Source organism: Coloeus monedula (assembly GCF_965178545.1).
Source record: "Coloeus monedula genome assembly, chromosome: 3".
In the NCBI taxonomy this organism is placed as follows: Eukaryota; Metazoa; Chordata; class Aves; order Passeriformes; family Corvidae; genus Coloeus; species Coloeus monedula.
In genome coordinates, this window is record NC_138783.1 from 103,394,659 (window position 1) to 103,413,130 (window position 18,472).

The 18,472-nt window shown below is 45.0% G+C and overlaps 1 protein-coding gene across 1 annotated transcript in view; it reads left to right on the forward strand.

Annotated features, from left to right (window-relative positions):
- Positions 1–1,477: 1,477 nt before the first annotated feature.
- NHS (NHS actin remodeling regulator) overlaps positions 1,478–18,472 on the forward strand; it is a gene marked incomplete at both ends in the record, with an annotated part of 245,308 nt that continues 228,313 nt past the window's right edge. The window contains one exon of the mRNA XM_082277619.1: positions 1,478–1,877. Within this exon, the coding sequence (XP_082133745.1) occupies positions 1,478–1,877 (400 nt within the window). The remainder of the gene's footprint in view (positions 1,878–18,472) is intronic.

The window sequence follows — 18,472 nt, forward strand, 5'->3', positions numbered from 1 at the left end:
GAAGCGTGGGGAAGAGATGCTGAGATTGGGATAGGCTCTGTGCCTTCCTCCTTGCCCAAGCATAGGGCTGGGACACATTTCAAGCCAAGTCAGAAACCTGAGCTAAAGACCTGAGCTGACTTTGTGTCATGGTGTGTTCCCCTTTCCAGAGGCAAAGCATGAAGGCACATGAACAGTCCACGTCAAAAGCCAGCACTAGGGCCAGCAACGTTCATCAGCTCAGACTCTGATCTCTGAAAGCAGCTGTATCCCCCCTGTGGACCTAAGCTTGTCCCAGGAGAGAGTCACTGCATCTGCAGAGTGTGGGGTATGTGTATCACCAGGCTGGCAGTGATGCTCTCTGCAACTCAGGCTATTTGACCAGAGGTAATTAAAAGCTGCCTCTATGTGGTCATGTAATGACAGGCTGTACAACAACACACAAGTGCAAGGATGACAAGTTAAGGTCAAATGGGCAAACAAGCTGCTGTTTCCAAACTGGAATGCCTGCATTTGCATCTGCCCGGCTCTCCTTTTACAGTACTTCTTTCAGTGGTATTTACCACCAATAATTTAGAGTCTGTGTTCAGATTTCATGCCTGCTTATTAGGCACGTTCACCTTTCAGGAGTGTATGTACGCAAGCTGAGCTGTGTTGCGTCAGAAGCAGCGCTCCTTGTCTGACGGGAACCCAGCTTTCCCTGACCCCTCCTAAGCAGCCGGTGCCCAAGTGCCTGCACCTGACTTCAGGGAGTGCAACAACCTCCGCGGTGCCCCAAGAGGTGACACCAGTGGGCGGGCACCACCCTCCCGCAGCAGTCGGGCCTTGCTGAGTTGGGTTCCCTTCTGCCCCTCGAGACGGCTTCTCTTTCTTCTTCTGCGCACCTGAGCAGTGCTCCCGCCGGAGGGGAGACGGGCTGGGCCGGAGCCGAGGAGGCAGAGTCCGCCCGAAGCAGCGGTCCCCCCCCGACAGGGGCCGCCGGTGCCTCCGCCGCCCTCGCACCGGGCCCGCGCCGCCGCGCCCGCCCCGCAGCGCCTCCCCGCGGCGGCGACAGCTCGGCACCGCCCCGGTCCCCCCGCCGCCCCCGCCCCGCCGCGCTCCCGGGCGGGAGGCTCGGCGGCTCGCTCCTCCTCGCGGCCGTGGGATTCCTCTCTCCGGGTTTTCGGGCCGCCCCTTCACACCGGAGCGGGACGGCGTGAGAGCGAGCGGGCGAGCGAGCGAGGCGGCGCGGATGCGCCCCGGCTCCCCGCGGCGGCAGCGGCAGCGGCGGCGGCGGATGCTCGGCGGCGCGGCGGCCGCCCCGCAGCCCAGGAGCCCCGCGCAGGGAGGGAGCGAGGCGATGAGCCGCCCGCCGGCGGCCGTCCGCGAGTGACGGCGGCGGGCAAGGAGCGGCGGCGGCTAGGAGGAGAAGGACGAAGAGCAGGAGGACGAGGAGGAGGGCAGCGATCCCCGCCAGTGCCCGCGGGAGCCCGGGAAAGCTCCGGCCGAGGGCTCGGCCATGCCCTTCGCCAAGCGGACCGTAGAGCCGCAGCGGCTGTGCCGGCGGCAGCCCGCCGCCTCCGTGCTGGAGGAGAGCTGGGGCGCGGAGCCGCCACCGCCGCCGCGGGACCCGCCGCCGGAGGAGCCGGGGACGGCGAGCGAGGGCGCCGAGGCGGCCGGCGGCGGGGAGAGGCAGGCGGCGGCGGTGCTGATGGTGCTGGACCTCTGCTCGGTCAGCAACGTAGCCCTGTCGCGGATTCTCCGACAGCTCTCCGACGTGGCCCGGCATGCCTGCACCCTTTTCCAGGAGGTCGAGGCTGACATCCAGGGCACCCACCGCCGCGTACGGGCGCTGCACGGCCGCATCGCTGGCCTCCAGGGAGCTGTGCGGGGCCTCGACCCCAAGCAGGAGGCAGTGCGTAAGTACCACGGAATGCGGGATGGATGGGGAGCACCGCGGGATGGATGGAGCGCACCGCAGCTCGGGGCGCCCGGCGGGTAAAGCCGTCCCCTGGTAATCTGCCGTGCAAAGTTTGGGGCCAGAGTCGGTGGGAAAGGAGCCCTGGCGGGGCAGCAGAGTGGGAAGGGAACGGGCGAGCGCGGGTCGGGTCGGGTCTGTGGGCGCCGCTGGGCGCCGCGGCGATGCCGGCGGGAGGGATGATGTCAGTGGTTTGTGCCTTACGTAAGGAGCTGGCTGGCGGGGCTCTCGGGACGCATCTTCTGCAGCCAAGGGTTTGGCCAGGGAGGGGGACGAGGTCTGTCAGCGGGGCACCGGGGCTGATGGCGATGATCCGCCTCACTCGGGCATCTTTGGGTTTTCTCCCTTTGCCGGCCTGTCCCTCTTCCCCTTGGAAGTGTCTCTGAATTCCCGATCGAAATGTTACGCTCTTAAGTAGAAATAATAAAACTGCTTCGTCGTTGCCTAACTTTCGGGGCCATAAAATAAGGAAGTTTGGCTAATGACTTCTTTCTGTTTAAAGAGTGGCCCTGAAGAGCCGGGCGGGGGGGGGGGGGGGGGGAGGGAGAAGGATAAAGATCAAGGCAATATGGAACTTGTGTTATGAGCAGTGCTTGAATCCTGTTTCTTCTCCACCCAAACTATAAAAGCAGTGACAAGCTCTGTAGTCCTAACAGCTGCTGATTTCTGCTGAATATGGCTCGTGTTCACAGCAGTGTAATGATTTTGTGCTCTCACTGGTGCATATGCTTCCCAAGCACTTGTGGATATGTATTTTTTTGATTCATAGGGCTGTGGATTGGAAGTCTGGAGTAGCAGAGATTGGTGTTGGTTCTGACCTTTTAGTATCTGTTTTAGGAAAAGCAATGGCTTGAAAGGAGAATTTGGCTTAGTTTTTGCCTTCTGCTGTACTCCGCTAAATCCTGAGTACCTCCACTAAGTATAGCAAAGTGAGTTTACACCAGGGTTAACAAGACCATGCCCTCTTCTAGGTGTTTTTAATGAATATGCCATTTAAAAAATTGTACTCTGGATTTCCTCCCCTTTCAAGCACTGTAGAATATACATGACTCTTCTAGGATCAGTGAAGCTGTCCTGATTAACAGAATCAAGCCTTAAGTATTCAACGGTATTTAAGCTACATACTCAGCAGCTGTACAGTGACTTTGCTGGTGATGTATTAATATACATCAGCCGTAGATGAGACCGAGGGAGGTTTTTTGTGGTTTCAGGATGAGTGTGTAATCAGAGCAGAGTGCTGGGCTGTGATTGGAAACTGCAATGAGAAGGAGGCTTGGCTGAGCTAGTGAGGGAACTGTCTGAGGAAATGAAACTCCTCGTATCACATTCTCATCTGTAGGTCTTTTGAGCTGAATAACTGTGGGTATATACTAATGTAAGTGAGAGCAGAGCTTAGCTGTTCTAATCTGTATGGCTTTTTTCTTTCTGGATTGTGCAAGTGCAGCTTGTTTGCAAATCACAGAGCAAAATCTTGATATTACAGCACAGTTATGTCATCTGCTTAATTAGAGAGTCTGGCTTTATCCGTGTGATGATAAATGCAGAATCCTTTTTTTTTTTTTTTTTTGTGCTCTGTTTTCTTTTAAATCCTTCTCTCTTTAAGAGGGGAGAAAATTTTGGTCATGGTCTTCCCTGTGTTTGCCAGTTGTTCCTCCTTCCCCTTGTATATGGCACAGTGCCACTGATAGAGCTGTAAGATGACCCTAGGTCTGGTCAGCCAAGGGATCCTCCACAGAGCTGGGCTTTGCCACCACCCATCCTCCAGTAGGTTTGTGTCCTGCCTGCAGCTGTGCAGCTGCTCAAAGCACACCTCTCAGTCCACATCACTTTTCTCCATGCAGCACTGTGCCACATGTTCCCTAAAGGTGAAAGTCTCAGTACCGATCCAACATACATGAGCAGTCAACTTCTTTGTCTGCTCTGATTGCTTTTACCCCCCCTCCAGTGCTGGATCAGCGGAGCTGCATGTACATAGTGATGCATCTGAACATCTCAGCTGAGACCCAGAGCTGAACAGCACCACTCTACACATCATCTCCTCACATTCCCCCCAAAACCCATACACACCCACAGCAATACCTCCCTTTGGCCTCCAGACCACTCACTGTTTCCAAGGGACAGATAAAACTGCCTGTCAGGAAGCTGCCCATCTTCCCTGTAGTGTATAATGATAGTGTGCTTTCTCCTCTCTGGGCTGACGCCTCCTCCTTCATTATTACTTTCAGCAAGACTATGCTAATGTTTGTTTTATGCATGAAGTGCCTACATAATTCACTCCTGAAAGTATTACACTCAAGTTACTACACCCAGTTGTTTTTTTGAAACCAAGAGATATATCGCAGGTGGTCACAGATCTGCCCAGGACCTAACCAGTTTAGCATTAAAGCATACTGACTTCTATCTCCTGTGGTGAGCATGGAAATGATGGGATGGCCTCAGGGCTGTGTTTTGGCTGTCCAGCCCAAATGACACATCTAAGAATAATTCAGAACTGGCTGGAGGTTTGGACTCACAACCACAAGGAGCAAGTTGGTGACAGGCATGCAGCCACCCCACCCGTGGCATGACTGTAATGGCTGCATTGAATTTATTGCATATTATGAATCTGGAGGGGCTGGGCTTCTTGGTGCGTTGACCAAGACACCATGTACTGGGATGCTAACACCAGGACAGTACAGCCCAACCACATGTTTTTCAAGGAGTCAGTTTAAAACTACTAGCCTATATTGCCACAGTGAGACATTCTTCATGTTCCAACTTAAAGTGCAGCACAGTGATTTGAGACTAATACTACTGGACAGCCCTACATACTGAGCTGTGGCAGTGGAAGGCCTTTTTCTCCATGCCTCATAAACCAGCTGGATTCTGAGATTCCCCCTGTGGACGCACATGCTGCATTAGGAAAAGGAAATGATGGGCTAATGCCGTCTCAAGAGCTGTTGGAGCCAGTGGTTAGAGGGGCATTCCTTGCCCAGAATGCCATTCCTTGGCAGTTGTAGAGATAATATCAAAGGGAAGGGGAGCAGGAAAGGAGTTCTCTTGAAAATAGCATATAATACAGTTTTGCCTAATAATGTATATTATATTGAAAATTACATATTATTTTATTAAAACATCTATGTTGGATTCAGGAAATATTAACAAAGAATTAAAATTAAAACTGGCATTTTTCCAGTAATGCTTATCACTGCTGCTGTCATTTTCACAAGGCCTTAACATTCTCAGCTCTTGCAATGGTGAGCATTTGCAAGTATGTGTATACTTTGCTTTAAGAAAAGTACTTAAACTCCTCTGCTAAGCTACTGGTAAAGGTGTTTACCTATGTGTTGCCCTTTGTTTTTGCCACTGTTTAGTGTGATTGGAAAACCTTGTTAGGCACAATAAATAATGATTCTGGGCGGTCACAAGCAGGTCATCTTCAAAAACTCAAGGTCCCTCGCCTCTGCCTCCCCAGATGCTGCTTGTCCTTTCATCTTCCTTTTAAGCCTCTGGCCAGCCAGCATCTTGCAAATATGACTCCTTTCCCATCCTCTGACTGTAAGAGAAGCAAGGGTGAGAAATGTTTTTCTGTTCAGCTCCTGAACTAACTACTTTGCCCGTCTGCCACTCCAAGTACTTTACTGCTTTTCATCATGAGCAGCTCCAGGGTCTGCTTCTAAAGCAGAACCAGGTGGGAATAACATTATTGTTGTGAGTCTGGCTGTTGCTTAAAGTTTTCTTCTTGCCAGCAAGAGAACTGAGCAGTGTGGTACTGCCCAGTTTTATTATTAGATGCTTGATTATCTTGGTAATAGGGAAATGTAGAAGAAGTGCTGGACTATTGTGTAGGGACTCAGTGCCTCCATGGTTTATTTGGAAAGGTGATTTCTCAGTCTAGGGGACTAGAGATCTGGCAGTTTAAGTGGAATATAGTACTTTACAGAAACTGATGATGTAAGCCATCTTGCTTTCTGAATAATCGGTAACAACCAGGCAGCAGATTTTGAAAGCCCTAGCTAATGAGATCCTTTTTGCACCCTGGCATCCCAGAGAATTCCACGCATTCCAGGCTTTTTTTTGAAAGCATCAGTGTGTTACCAGTAGCCAGTCTTTCTAAAAGCTGTATCGTTTCCAGAAGTTGCCTGCTGTATCTTCATTGCTCCACTTTTCCATTCCTGATTTTGCTATGTGCTAACAGTTAGTGATGCAGCCTCTTACGAGTGTGGGGATCTCTACTCTGCTCTTCAGAGGCCTCTGGATCTCTACAGTGAGCTCCCCTATAGGATTTTCTTCTTTCCTGAAGTGTCAGTATTGAGATAAAAAAGACAGCTGTGAACTGATTCTTTATAATTTTAGTCTCTGCATTAATTTATTCTGTTTGATTGAAGTTGATTACTGAGAACAGCCTGGCGAGTTTCACTCTTGCTTTTAGTCTCTTTCCTTGTGCTTTTTAGGTGGTTTTGTTTTGATTTTGTTTGGTTTGGGGTTTTTGTTAGTGTGGCTTTTAACCACACTGATATAATGCTTTTCTGTTTGTGTTTTGAGCTCTGCAGGGAAACGTTCAATCCATTTTAAGGTTTTCATGTGTTTTCTGCCACAATCCTACCATTTTTACAAAACATATATTAGACCCAAAGCTCATCAGATAATGCACCTCCTCCTTCTTAACTTAATGTGCTGAAGTCCATTTCAATTGCTGTTGAAATGGAATCAAGAAACTTTCATGCTTCCATCTCAGAATTCAGTTGTATCGTAAGGCCATCGCAGGCTTAGGGTCATTGAGCATCCTTGCAGAGATCTTCAGGGAGGTACATAAGACCTTAAGAGTAGATGCATCTTGAAAGAAAAAAAAGAGTCCAAGTTGTTGCACTTTATCTCAGCTTCTCAAGATTCTTAAGATTTAAAGTGCAATTTTCATTGTACGAATTTTCTGTGGTACTGGGGCACAGCTTTAGGTCTCCATGGGTTGGATATATTTACGAAAAATATCTCAGATACTGCTGGAGACAAACCAGAAAAGATTCCTTTAACTTTGTATTATAGCCCTTTATAATTAATGAGCCTATCTAAGTGTGAGGATAGTTACACTTTTAGAGGTACACACTAATGTAACCTGGGGGACATGAAGCGAGAGGATGTATTCAGAGCTCCCTTTCTATACTAAAATTGTATTAATTGGCAAGTCCTTGTTGGGTGCAGAATAAAACCTCCAAAGAAAAGCAGCTGTACACTGGATGTACTAAACCATCACCTTCAGCTTTGTGTTCTCTACTTGCCTGAATGTAATGACCCAACCTCTTCACTTGTCCTTTTGGAAAAGGAGAAGGGCTTTTGGCTTTATTTGCTAGGTTTGATTTCTCGGTGTTGTGCTGGTCACTGTGTACTCATTTGTGTCAGAGAGCTCACCTCTCTGGTGCTCTTGCCTGTAGTTTGCCCATGAATGTAAATAACCCAAGTTGTGAGTGTGGGAAAGCTGGAGAATTTCCTCAGTGCATGGTTTCTTCTAAATGCAGAGGCTTGATGGCACTTTAGCAGAGTGGAAAGGAAAGGGAGGCCAAAGTATGGGTTTTCCTTCTTACCTTTACTGCTGTCAGAACAACAAAGGGACAGAGGAAGAAAAACCTGCTCACTTCAGGATGCCATCTCCACTTTACCGGAACATTCGCTAGAGCACCATTAGCTAGACTACTGTCATCTAGGAGAAAAATGCCTTATCTTTGTTTACAGAACAGCAATAGAAGACCTTTAACACAGGAACATGACCATTCAGAGGCTTGGCTTGAGGTATTTTTTTCTCATGCATTTAGTATGTGATAGAAGGTAATGGGATAGAATTTGTCAGGTGGCTTTGGCAGGGATGTAACTTTTTGAAAGCTGGGGTTGTCACCTTTGGTCATGTTAGCTTGTGGAATGCAGACTCTGGTCTCTTTGCAGATAAAAGCATAACGTAAAATCCTTTGTCCTGCCAAGGCCAGTGAGAGGCTCAGTGAAAAGGCTCTAAGGGCTCAGTGCTCAGGTAGATTCACTAGACTTTATCTGGCACAGCCTGGTAACAGATGAAGAGCAGACAGCAGAGGTTTCCCTCCGAAGCCATTCCCTGATAAAGGTGGAAATCTTCTAGAGTTTTGCTGAATGTCATTTACTTGGTCTTCCATTGGTGTACCTCAGAAAGCCTATGTCTGTTCTACAGCTCCTTGCTTGTCATTCCACAAATAGTACTTAAGCTAATGTACCAGGTTTGAGTGTTTGGGGATTGTGTTGCTAGATGGAGAGCCTGCCAGTTAAAAAGCATGATATCAAAAAACATTCAGTGCTTGATTTCCACCTCACTGCAGCTACACAGCTGTGTAATATCATAGTAGTTAGTGGAACTTCTTTCTGCCTCATGCTCAAGAGCCAAGCAAAAGTCTCCAGTGGGTTTATTAGAAATTCTGCTGGGAATGTTTTAGCTCCTTTTTACACAGGAGCAAAACTGCAGAGAAGATAGAACCAGACCCATAAGAGGCATAGACTTACTGTGGATCTAGTGGTTTAACAGAAGTTATTTCTACAACCTCTTTAAAACTCCATGCTTGTATTTAAAAGCCTTAATAGCGTAATGTGTGTGTTCATACAGAAACAAAAGATTAATATTCCAGTGAAATAAATGGAGTCATTCCTACTTTTGGTTACTTCCCCTGCTCATACAGGAGAGATATGGTGATTAATAAATAAACGGACTCTGATAACATATTGAGGGCATGGGGAGGTCATTCACCTGTTGATTCAGATGCATAAGAGATGTTAGTTTTCCTTTATGAACGATGGAGGGCCTGGAGTGTTTCCAAAAACTCTTGCACAGTTCTCAAATGTCCTTGGACTGAGGGAAGGACTTGCAGGAAGGAACTATAAATACCCAATTTAAGGGTGCCACTCAGATGCTGTTCTGGATCATCAGAATCAGGTTTTGTTGGCATTTCGTACACAGGTTTACCTGTTCTGAGGCTTCAGTTCCAAGGATCAGATTAGGCTGGTCTGGCAGAGATGAGCAAAGGTCCAGAAAAAGAATGGGAGACAGTCCTTTCTGATCCCTGCCATGAGCCAGTCCCAACCTCTTCTTCTCCATTCAGGCAAAAGCAGACTTCTCAAGTGTGCCTGTTTAAAGGCAGCACCTGGCTCTTCCTCTCTCCAAACTGGAGAGCTAAAGAGATTGGGTGCAGGGGAGCAATGGTTGTTTAAAAAAGCCCCTCATCTGACACATTTCCTTCACACATGTTGTACCTAAATCAAGCAGAGAGCCCCAGGAAACTCTTAATAGCAATGTTACCATGTCCAAAGTGGGGAAAAAAATAGGACCAGCTGATGTGAGTAATACACATATGTGTTTTAAAAGCATTGTTGCAGGGTTGTGTGGTCGCCGCAGTCAGAGAGCTGGGATTTTCAAAAGCTGCTCTTTCCAATTGCTTGGCATCTCCATGTAATCAGAGGCTGACATCAGACTCTCGATTGGAACTACTTGAGCTATTAGGCTGTGAAGAGCAGAAACTCTCTGTGTTACGCAGTGCGTATGAGGGGGAGAAGGTTTTTTTCACTTCCTTTGATGTATTAGCATCAAGAGAGGGAGTCTTTGCTTCAGTCCTAATTGCTTCTCATCTTTGAATTTATATACCAATATGTAAGTAACTGCAAAGGGAGATAGCAGAATTTATAAAAAGTTCAAAAAGGCAGGGCTTAGAGCATGATTAAAATAAAAGATAGCATACAGTGTATGCTGTTTTTAGCTGAAATATCTCCCTAGAATACTTTCCATTTACATTCTCATTATATCTAACTGCTTCTAATGCACTGCTTAGCTTAACAACTGGCATGTTTTTAGGGTAGATTTTATAGTAGATATACACCCACTGTGTTCTTAACTTGAGACTTTAAATTGCAGTATCTGTATTGGACAATCTTTTCTTATACGTTCTTGTCTGAAGGCAGGAGAAAAGCAATACTGATAGGAACCTAATTAAGCCTGTAGTCTTATTACACCAGGAGCTGTGTGCTTGAAATGCTGCTCAATTCAATGAGTGCTGCGTGGCACTGCCACGTTAAGTCCCAGCAGAGTGACATATTTTTTTTAATAGGATCACTGTAATTCTTACAAAGCCACCATGGTTTTCTCTTTCTTTTGAGCTGCCAAGGCAGTTGGACTTTGAACTACAGCCACTCAGATTGAGTCCCTGAGAAAGTCCAGAGGAGACGTCTTGCGAGTGTGTGCATGTGATTATGGGGAATGAGCATGGGGCGGTGTGTTTGTGCTATAAATATGCACAGAGTCTTCAGGCCTCCGCAGCTTTTCCCCCTGCATTCCCAAAGCATTTTTTGTCATCTTGACAATGTTTGAACAGGCTTTTAAGTTGACCTCACTTTTAAGTTGACAGAGGGTGCGTTGGGGAGGAAAAGGTGCTAATCCTTCTTCTTGAAGATGTGTGTCTCAGTGGCTACAGAACTGGGTCATTTTTAGGAGCAGAATATGCAAGGTGCTTTGAAAAATTCCGGTGTGTCCAGAAGCTTTGGATTGCTTTAAAGACAAAACTGGGCTCTCTGTGCATGCTTAATTTTGCCTGATTTTTTGGTTTTCTTTTTCTTCCCTCCAAAAAGGCATTGCCTACCAAGCATTGTTCTCTTCAGACTGTCCATGATTGCAGAAATCAGATCTTCATGATGAATGAAGTTCAAGATAGGCAGCAGTAACTCCCTGTGATGCTCAGAGGCAAACTTTTTAAAGATGTTATACATGTTTCACTGCATCCAGTACTTAGTGAGCTATGATAAGGGGCAATTTAATAAGTGAAACAAGGGATTAATTATGATTTAATTCTTACCATGCAAATCAGACGGGGTCCAAAAGAATGGACACTATGCAGCTCCATTTTTCTCACTGTAAGGTTTATTTACTTGCAGGAAAAAGAGGGCCAGTTCTTGTCATAGGCAGGGTCTTCTCTTTGGTGAAGTGTTGTGTGCAGGAGAAGAGTCAAGAGATGTATCTTAATTAATTTCTAAAAAAAGAAATCATATATCATGTATTGACCAGTGACTTTCACATGCCCAGCCTTACCCCTGGAAGCTACATAGCTCTGCAAAGCCCAGATTTTGAATGCAAACTTTTTTTTTTCTTGTTTTTTTTGGGGAGGATGACTTTCTCATACTTACCTGAAACCCCTTCTGGCTGGTTCTGCTGCTTCAGACTGTGTTAAACACAGCTCCCCTGGCCTTCCCATACCCCAGCAGTTAAAATCATCACAGAGGCTCCTATCTCAGCACACTGAGGAGATCTCACCTCCCCTCCTGTATTGACTGTTCCCTGCAACAAGTGTTGCTGCAGGAACCTGAGTCTTGGTCTCTGCAGAAAATTGCCTGAAGCCTTGCACATGGTTAGCATGCCAAAGACAAATTTTCCCCATAAGTTGGATTATCCTGGCAGCACTGTTTTTAGCCTTGTTTCTTATCAAAACATGTATTAAGGAATAGTGCACGCTGTGTGTATAGCAGGGAAGGGGGTGGGTGTGCCTGGGTATCTCACACCAGCCATTCAGAAGTTTTAAATTTGTTACTCATCTACAATTTCAACTACATTGCCACAATGTAGAAATCATAAAAGAGGCTGCAAAGTAAAGGAGAGGACAGATTCTTCCTGCTACATTTGGAGGAAGGTCTTGTTCTTTATTAGAAACTAGAAAATCCACTGGGGAAAGAATCCCAAATAAATGTTCCAACCTAATAAAAAAAGTGCTCCAGTTGGAGCTCACATTTACATCAATGTGAAAGTCAGTCTTTGCATGACATAAAAGCTGGAGAAAACCAGGCTTCATTAGTTCCGCTGCTTGCAAAACTGGTTGTTCATATTCCTCTTTCCCCTCTAGAATTACTGATTATTTCTTTTCAATATTGTTTTTTTTTGAAACTTATGCCTCGAATGACTTTCATTTTGTGCCATCCTATCCTTTACTCCTCTTCTCATGGTGGTTTCACAGGGCCTATACTTTTAATTCTGTCTTAATAGCAAAGATAACCCCCCCTCACTCCCTTCATGGTGTGAATGAACAGTATTAATTTTTACAGCTGTGGTTTATTCTCCATTGATTATCTTTAATGTGATGCTGTCTTGTTCAGTAAATAAACTACCTGCTAAGATGTAATTATCCCCCTCCCCCAAACATAACCTGCTTTTAATAGATGTTGTAAATGCACTCATTGTGCCTGGCATATTAAAAGCACTGGTTTAAGTTCCTGTACTTTCAAATTGCACTCTAGCTGAAGTGTATTTTGTGGCAATCATTACTCTGCTAATAGCTTAAAATAAGTATCACTACTTCATTACTTCAGTAGTATTTTTAGTCCTCTGTTACAGCTGCTGCAGGCTTGTTATAGCCTTGGTGCCCAGACAGAGGTTGGATAAGCTGTGCTCTGGACAAAACTCTCCTAAGGGAGACTAGGAGACTCACCTGAAGGTTTATCATTAATTATCTGTTGCTGTTAGCTGATGTGAATCAGTGTCCAGAATGAAGTATGACCCAGGGTATTTACCCAGTTTATGCTGTAAATGATTTTAGGCACCTCTGTCAACACATACAAAATTTAGAGTGCAATTCTCTCTCAGATCCAACAATAAAATCATGAAAATGAGCACCCGTATTTGAGAGGTGCTGTGTCTGTAGATGAGTGAATGGGTTACAGCTACATTCAGCAGCTATAATGTGACTATTCATTTATAAAATTCTCCAAGTGGAACTTAACACAAATTATTAGTGTAGATTAAAAGTATGTTTCATTTATCTGCTTGTTCCTAAGAACCCAGTAGAATGGCAATTAGTTAAAGAAAATAAGAGGGAACTGCAAAATGTCACCGCTCAGGCTGATTATTTATTTCCTTTCTGAATCCTGTTTGGTTTTAAATCTGTCTTGATAAAGCAGCATCTTGGACTGTGAGACTAAAAGGTTCTGTCACCATAAAATAAGTAAGTGTGCCCATTTTTGTGCAGACCTTTTAAAACGACAATGGAAATAGGTTTTCCTCAAAGAGGAAGAAAAACAAGAAGAGGTTGTTCCTCAAAATTCTGTGTGTCACTAGAGGAGGAACACCCTTGTTTATACACATACACACACACACACATATGTATATACACACACAGAAACACTTATCTAGATAACAGAAGAAGACCAGTGGAAAGACTGGACAACATATCATTGGTCACTGAGATTAGAAAAGCTTGATAAATGGGAGAAGAAATTTACAGCAACATCAGCAGCAAACTGGTCAAGTGAGAGAAAATATTTAGTACTCCAGCTCTCATGATAGAGGTAAAAACTGAAGGTAATTGATGTATCTTGTTTTTTCCTTGTTTTGACTTTGTATCTTCATTCAAAAGCATCTCATGATTGAGTTCACTTCCTTCCCATCCCCTCCCTCTCACAATGGAAGATTAGTTTGTACTCAGAGACTGTGATGGTGTTGATGGAAACTCTTCTACTGGATATAATAGGTGATCAGAAGTGAGATACATCTTGCTCAGGGATGTGGGAATTCTGCTCTTTGGTACTTGCATACTTACAAGAGTAAAGACTTTGCTTTTGAATGAACTGCCCCAGCTATATTACAGCAAGGGTTGAAAAATAAAACGGAAATGTAGGAAAGCCAAGTTAATGAAATCAAATCTTCCAGGAAAACAGATGGGTAAGTGAAAGGTAAAGTGCGCAAGTCTACAGTGTCATTTGCAGATGCACTGAAGGAACATGTTGTATTTGTTTTTGCAAAGAGATGTCTCCCGTGCCTTTGTTCCCTTTTGAGACAGTCCAACCTTGGGCTTGTTAAATATGTCTCTACAGAAGTTGGCACATACTGACCTTGTTTGCTGCAGTCTGCTCTTCTGCAGCTTCTTGATTCTAGTGGCATGAGGCAGATGGACAGAGCCCTAGAGCTAAATGCTGGATAGCATAATTAATTGCTCTTGTATTGAAGGCTGGAACTGACTGAGACAAACTTTGGCTGATACTAGAATATTTCTTTGTCCAAGTTACATCTCCAGTGTCAAAGTAATTCTTGTTTTTTTCTTTCGGATCATAATACTCCTTGGGTATGAGGATGCTAAATTATATGCCGATATTATTTTCATTATATACCAATATTATTCTATTACGTTGGTATAATAGAGTTCTCTCTACTGCTTTGTGCCCTGATAGCACTACGGGAACATTTTACAGGTTTGTAGAGCTTGTGGAAGCTCGCCTGAATTTTCCTTTCATGTCTGTACAGCCTTTTCTCTGCTGTGTTTTGGAGTCATAGTGGTTAGCTGTGAGTATCATGTGAACCCTGCTCCGTGGAAGCCCCATGCCAGTGTGGTCCTGGCCAAGCACATTTTGGACACTGGAATGGGGTTTATGAGGAAACATAGCAGGTAGCTTTTAGGTGGACTCAGCTGCTATCTGTCAATGGCTGGTAGGTGTGTAGAGCAGACTCAGACCCATCCAGGTGCTGAACTCCTCCTGAATGAGCTGAGAATGTTTAGTTTTGCAGGCTGGAACCGAGGAGGAGGACCCAGTGGCTAAAATACTATTGCTTAGGAGACCTGGATTCATCCACTGACTTTTCATGAGAACTTCCAGGGAAGGTTGTTAGTGGCATTCAGATCACCAAGTTTTAGCACTCTAAACTTTTGGCCATCCATTCTGTTCAAAGATGAGCCTGTCTTTCACTCTTGAGCAGTGAAAGTTTCTAGTTCACATGAATCCCTTAAGTTCTGTGAATGTCACAGTGTGAAGTGGGTACTGCCACAGACTTTTGGGCACTCTGTTCTCAGTCTGTGGCAGAGTGACAGCACATCCTCCCTCTCAGAGGAGTTACCACACAAGCAGTGAGACTGAGTTGGGTTGTGGGGTGATAGATCCACGACACACTGTTCTGTAAATGACAGGCAATCTGCAAGGCTGAGACCCTTCCACATCAGGAGTGCTTCTGTCCTTTATGGGCAAATGCTTTCAGGTGCTGTGTGAAGACAGTACCCCCAGGTTGGATTCTCCAGTCTTACTTTTTGCAAGCCAGGAGTCCTTGCAGGCTGGAGCTGAGGAGATCTGCAGGCCTTACTCTGTGAGGACTAACCTTAGGTTGGGCTGAGTTTGCAATTGCCAGTCTTTCTTTTGAAGCTTGGCTCATAGAGGAGATTGAGCTTTCTTACATTACAGACAACATGTCCTGGTTAATTACAGTCATGTAAAGATGAGGTTTTACCTTGGGACTTGGTTTAATTAAAAAACGGTGCTGGGAAGTTTATTAAACATCTATATTCTATCTGGGTGCCAAGTACTAATGCTGGTTTTCTTCAGGTGCTCTCCCAGCTTCAGTCAAAAAGGGCCACCTGAATGTGACATCTGCACTAATGAAAGGGGAGGGAGGACAGGCTGTCATTCTCTGTCCAGCCAGGTTTGAGCCTGGAAGCTCATTTTTCAGAGCTTGGGCTTGTGTCTGGGCTTTGGGGAAAGGTTTTTGCAGGTAGTAGTGTCAGAGGAAAAGTTGCAGTGCAGAACCTAATGCTTTCCCTGTGTAGTGGAAAAATCATGATCATGCATGTGAAATGTGGACTTAGAGGAACTTTGTGTGGGTGGTCTTGTTTTGACTCTTTCTGCCCCCCTTCCTTTCCCTTCCCACTCACGTATGCTGAAGTCTGTCATCTATTTAACTTGAGCTTTTCTAATAATCCTAGATAATATGCAACAAAAACAATAACAAGGTGCCTGGATATACAATCCCCCTGAACTGTAGCAGCCACAAGATCTCCTAGACATGCTTTTTGTTAGTACTGGCTTGTGAGAGACCTAGCACTCCATGATGCCCATCTGTTAGCAGCATGTTTAAATGTGATTAATGTGCAAGTTGCAAGAATTGCAATAGCTTTTGCTAGTCTACAAGAGAATCTGTCACTGTTAATCTCTTGCAGTGTTAAAAGCTTAATATAGTAAATCTAATGTTATGGAAAGCTGTAGCTTTGCTTTTGTTACCATCACCTTAGTGTGTTATTAAACTACTATTAGGTTTTCTTCCGTAGTTGGCAAGCATAGAGTGAGTGTAGGTATCATGCACATGCAGAAGAATATTTAAATGATCATTTAAGTATGAAGGCTCTCAAGAAAGAGATGCTCTAACATAAAAGGATTTTGGGGAACATTGGGTTTGACTGGCATTCCTGAGGGGATATGGACAGAGCAGGATGTCTTAGGAGTCAGCCCTTTCCCAAAATGTGGTAGAGGCTAGGAAAATCACAAGTAGTGTCCTGATGTGATCGTTCTTTGCTGTGCCTTGGTAAACATCAGAAATAATTTTGTTTTACCCACCCATGGCAGTGGACCTACCTCGTTAGTAGTTTAAACAGAACTGCTGCGTCTTTAACAGAGATGATGGGCAGGATAAGCAGTGTTATGGCACAAGCAGGGACTGCCTTCTGGAGCAGGCTGACACTTCAGGGAGCAAATAGGGGAGGACCCAAGGAAGGAAAATTACTTGCTTCATATAGCTGCTTGTGTTTGAAAGGATCAAAGAAACCATAATGAGTCGGTATCTTTCTTTTTCTTTAAAGGAAATTTCAGAAGAGTGATTCAATTAATAGTAGTTTACTCGAGATCTGCAGGTGGCTTGTAAAGTGTAATCAGATCCCCCTCACCTTTTAAACCCAGATCTACAGCTTTGTTCATTTTAGTGGAGGTGGAGATCTCCATTCTTCGATTTACAGTGGCAGTTTGGTAGAGGAGAGGGCTTGTTATAAAACTTCTTGGTTTATGGCATGATTACAAGGTGCTTTTGTTTCCAGCAGGGACAGCAATAGTTCTTTGGTCAAGACATTTCAAAACTGCTTGCAGTTTGTTCTTGTGAGATCATTGGGCACTGCAGGACAAATTGAGACCTGCCTTTCAGTGAAACACCCCCTCGCTCCATCATGCACAGCATCTTCAGAGCTGCCAAGCAGCTTGTCCACTTCCACTCATTGCAAAAAGTGAAAATCAGATCGGATAGAACAGTTCTGTCAAAGGGGTAGTTACAGAATATATATAGTTGCAGAAAACGGACTGGACTCCATGGGATTTTCTGGTTCTTCTGTGTGCCTCTCTATAATGCAGTCTTTGAAGCATTTAAGAGCTTGAGGTGCCATGATTAAAAGCTTCAAGGACCATGCTTTTTATCCTCTAACAGGACAGGCATCAAGTCCACTGCTCTGAGCCATTAGGAAGACTTGCAGGGAAGATAGCTTGCCAGTCAGACTGAGTGCAGTAAAGGGGCTTTCTCCCTTCTGTGGTAACACATTGTTGAAGTGAAACTGTTCATTTTTGGTTCCTGAGGGCTGCTGTGGCACATCCTGCATCTGTGAGTCCCACTATTGCTCCTGCTCTTTGTCTGGTGAATTGAAGAGTGATGCCCAGTATCCTCCATCCATTCTCGACAGGAGAGTCATGTGCCAAAAGCTGCAAGTAGTGGGCTGAGGTGAAGGTCATACAGCATGTTATCAAATTAGGAGACTGCTTTGCTCTGCCCCCTCCCCTCAGCTCTTTGGCAGTCAGAGACTGTTAGCTCACACTGTGAGAAATTCCAAGAGCTTCTAGGACGGTATTCCAAAGCCTTGCAAAGCTGTGCCTGATAGTGTAAAATCTTAAAAAAAAATTTACAAGAGTCTTCATGGATTAGTTCCTTCCTATACCCATGGTTGCAGGGATATCCCTGGAAAAGGGCATTTTTTTCATGATTTGAAAGAGTCTTGGAGACAGGGAGTTAGAGGACGGAGGATTCAGCTGCACCTTGAATGCCTTGTTGTTTCCTTATGCTTTTAGTTCACTTTTTAGCTGTTAAAATGTGGAGGAAAGAGGATTCAGTAAGCAACTGTGTATGTGTTTGCCTTCAGTGAGTGCCTGCTCAGGCAAGGCAAGCATGATTCAGCTACTAGTTAGTGCTGATGTACCAGAATTGGCAAGCACTGAACACTCCTACTACTGGATCTGCCCCAGTTGCTTGATGTGCAGCGATGAATGGATGAACATTCACCAATGCTGTTGCACAAACAAATAAGTTAATAAAAAGCAGCTGATTGTGTCACTGTAAGCTGTAGAAACTCCAAAGTAGCACTGAGATTATTTAAAAACAGATGTTCTTATCTGGAAACTCCTAGAAACATACAGTGGTTAGGGTTTTTTTAGGGAAAAAAACCGCAACAGGATAGACACAAAACAAACTCTCTACCTTGTTTTTAAATGATTTCATGGTGAGGACTTTTACAAGAGGTTTTCTCTTGAAGCCTTATCCCAGGTCTGAGTTTGACAGCGAATTTAACTTTGGATTATCTCAGAGATAATTGGAGCTGCACTGGCATTCTCCAGTGAGAGAATTAACTCACGAGGAAAAGCTTTTTTAAGGGGACGCAGTGGAAAGAAAACGCTCTGTGAAAACTGGAATTATACAAACCAGCTGTCTGGCCTCATATAAAATTATACTGGCCTTTTGTACCTCCATGTAAGTGGTATTTAACCCTTGCCATCATTACCGCGTACTGCTGAGAC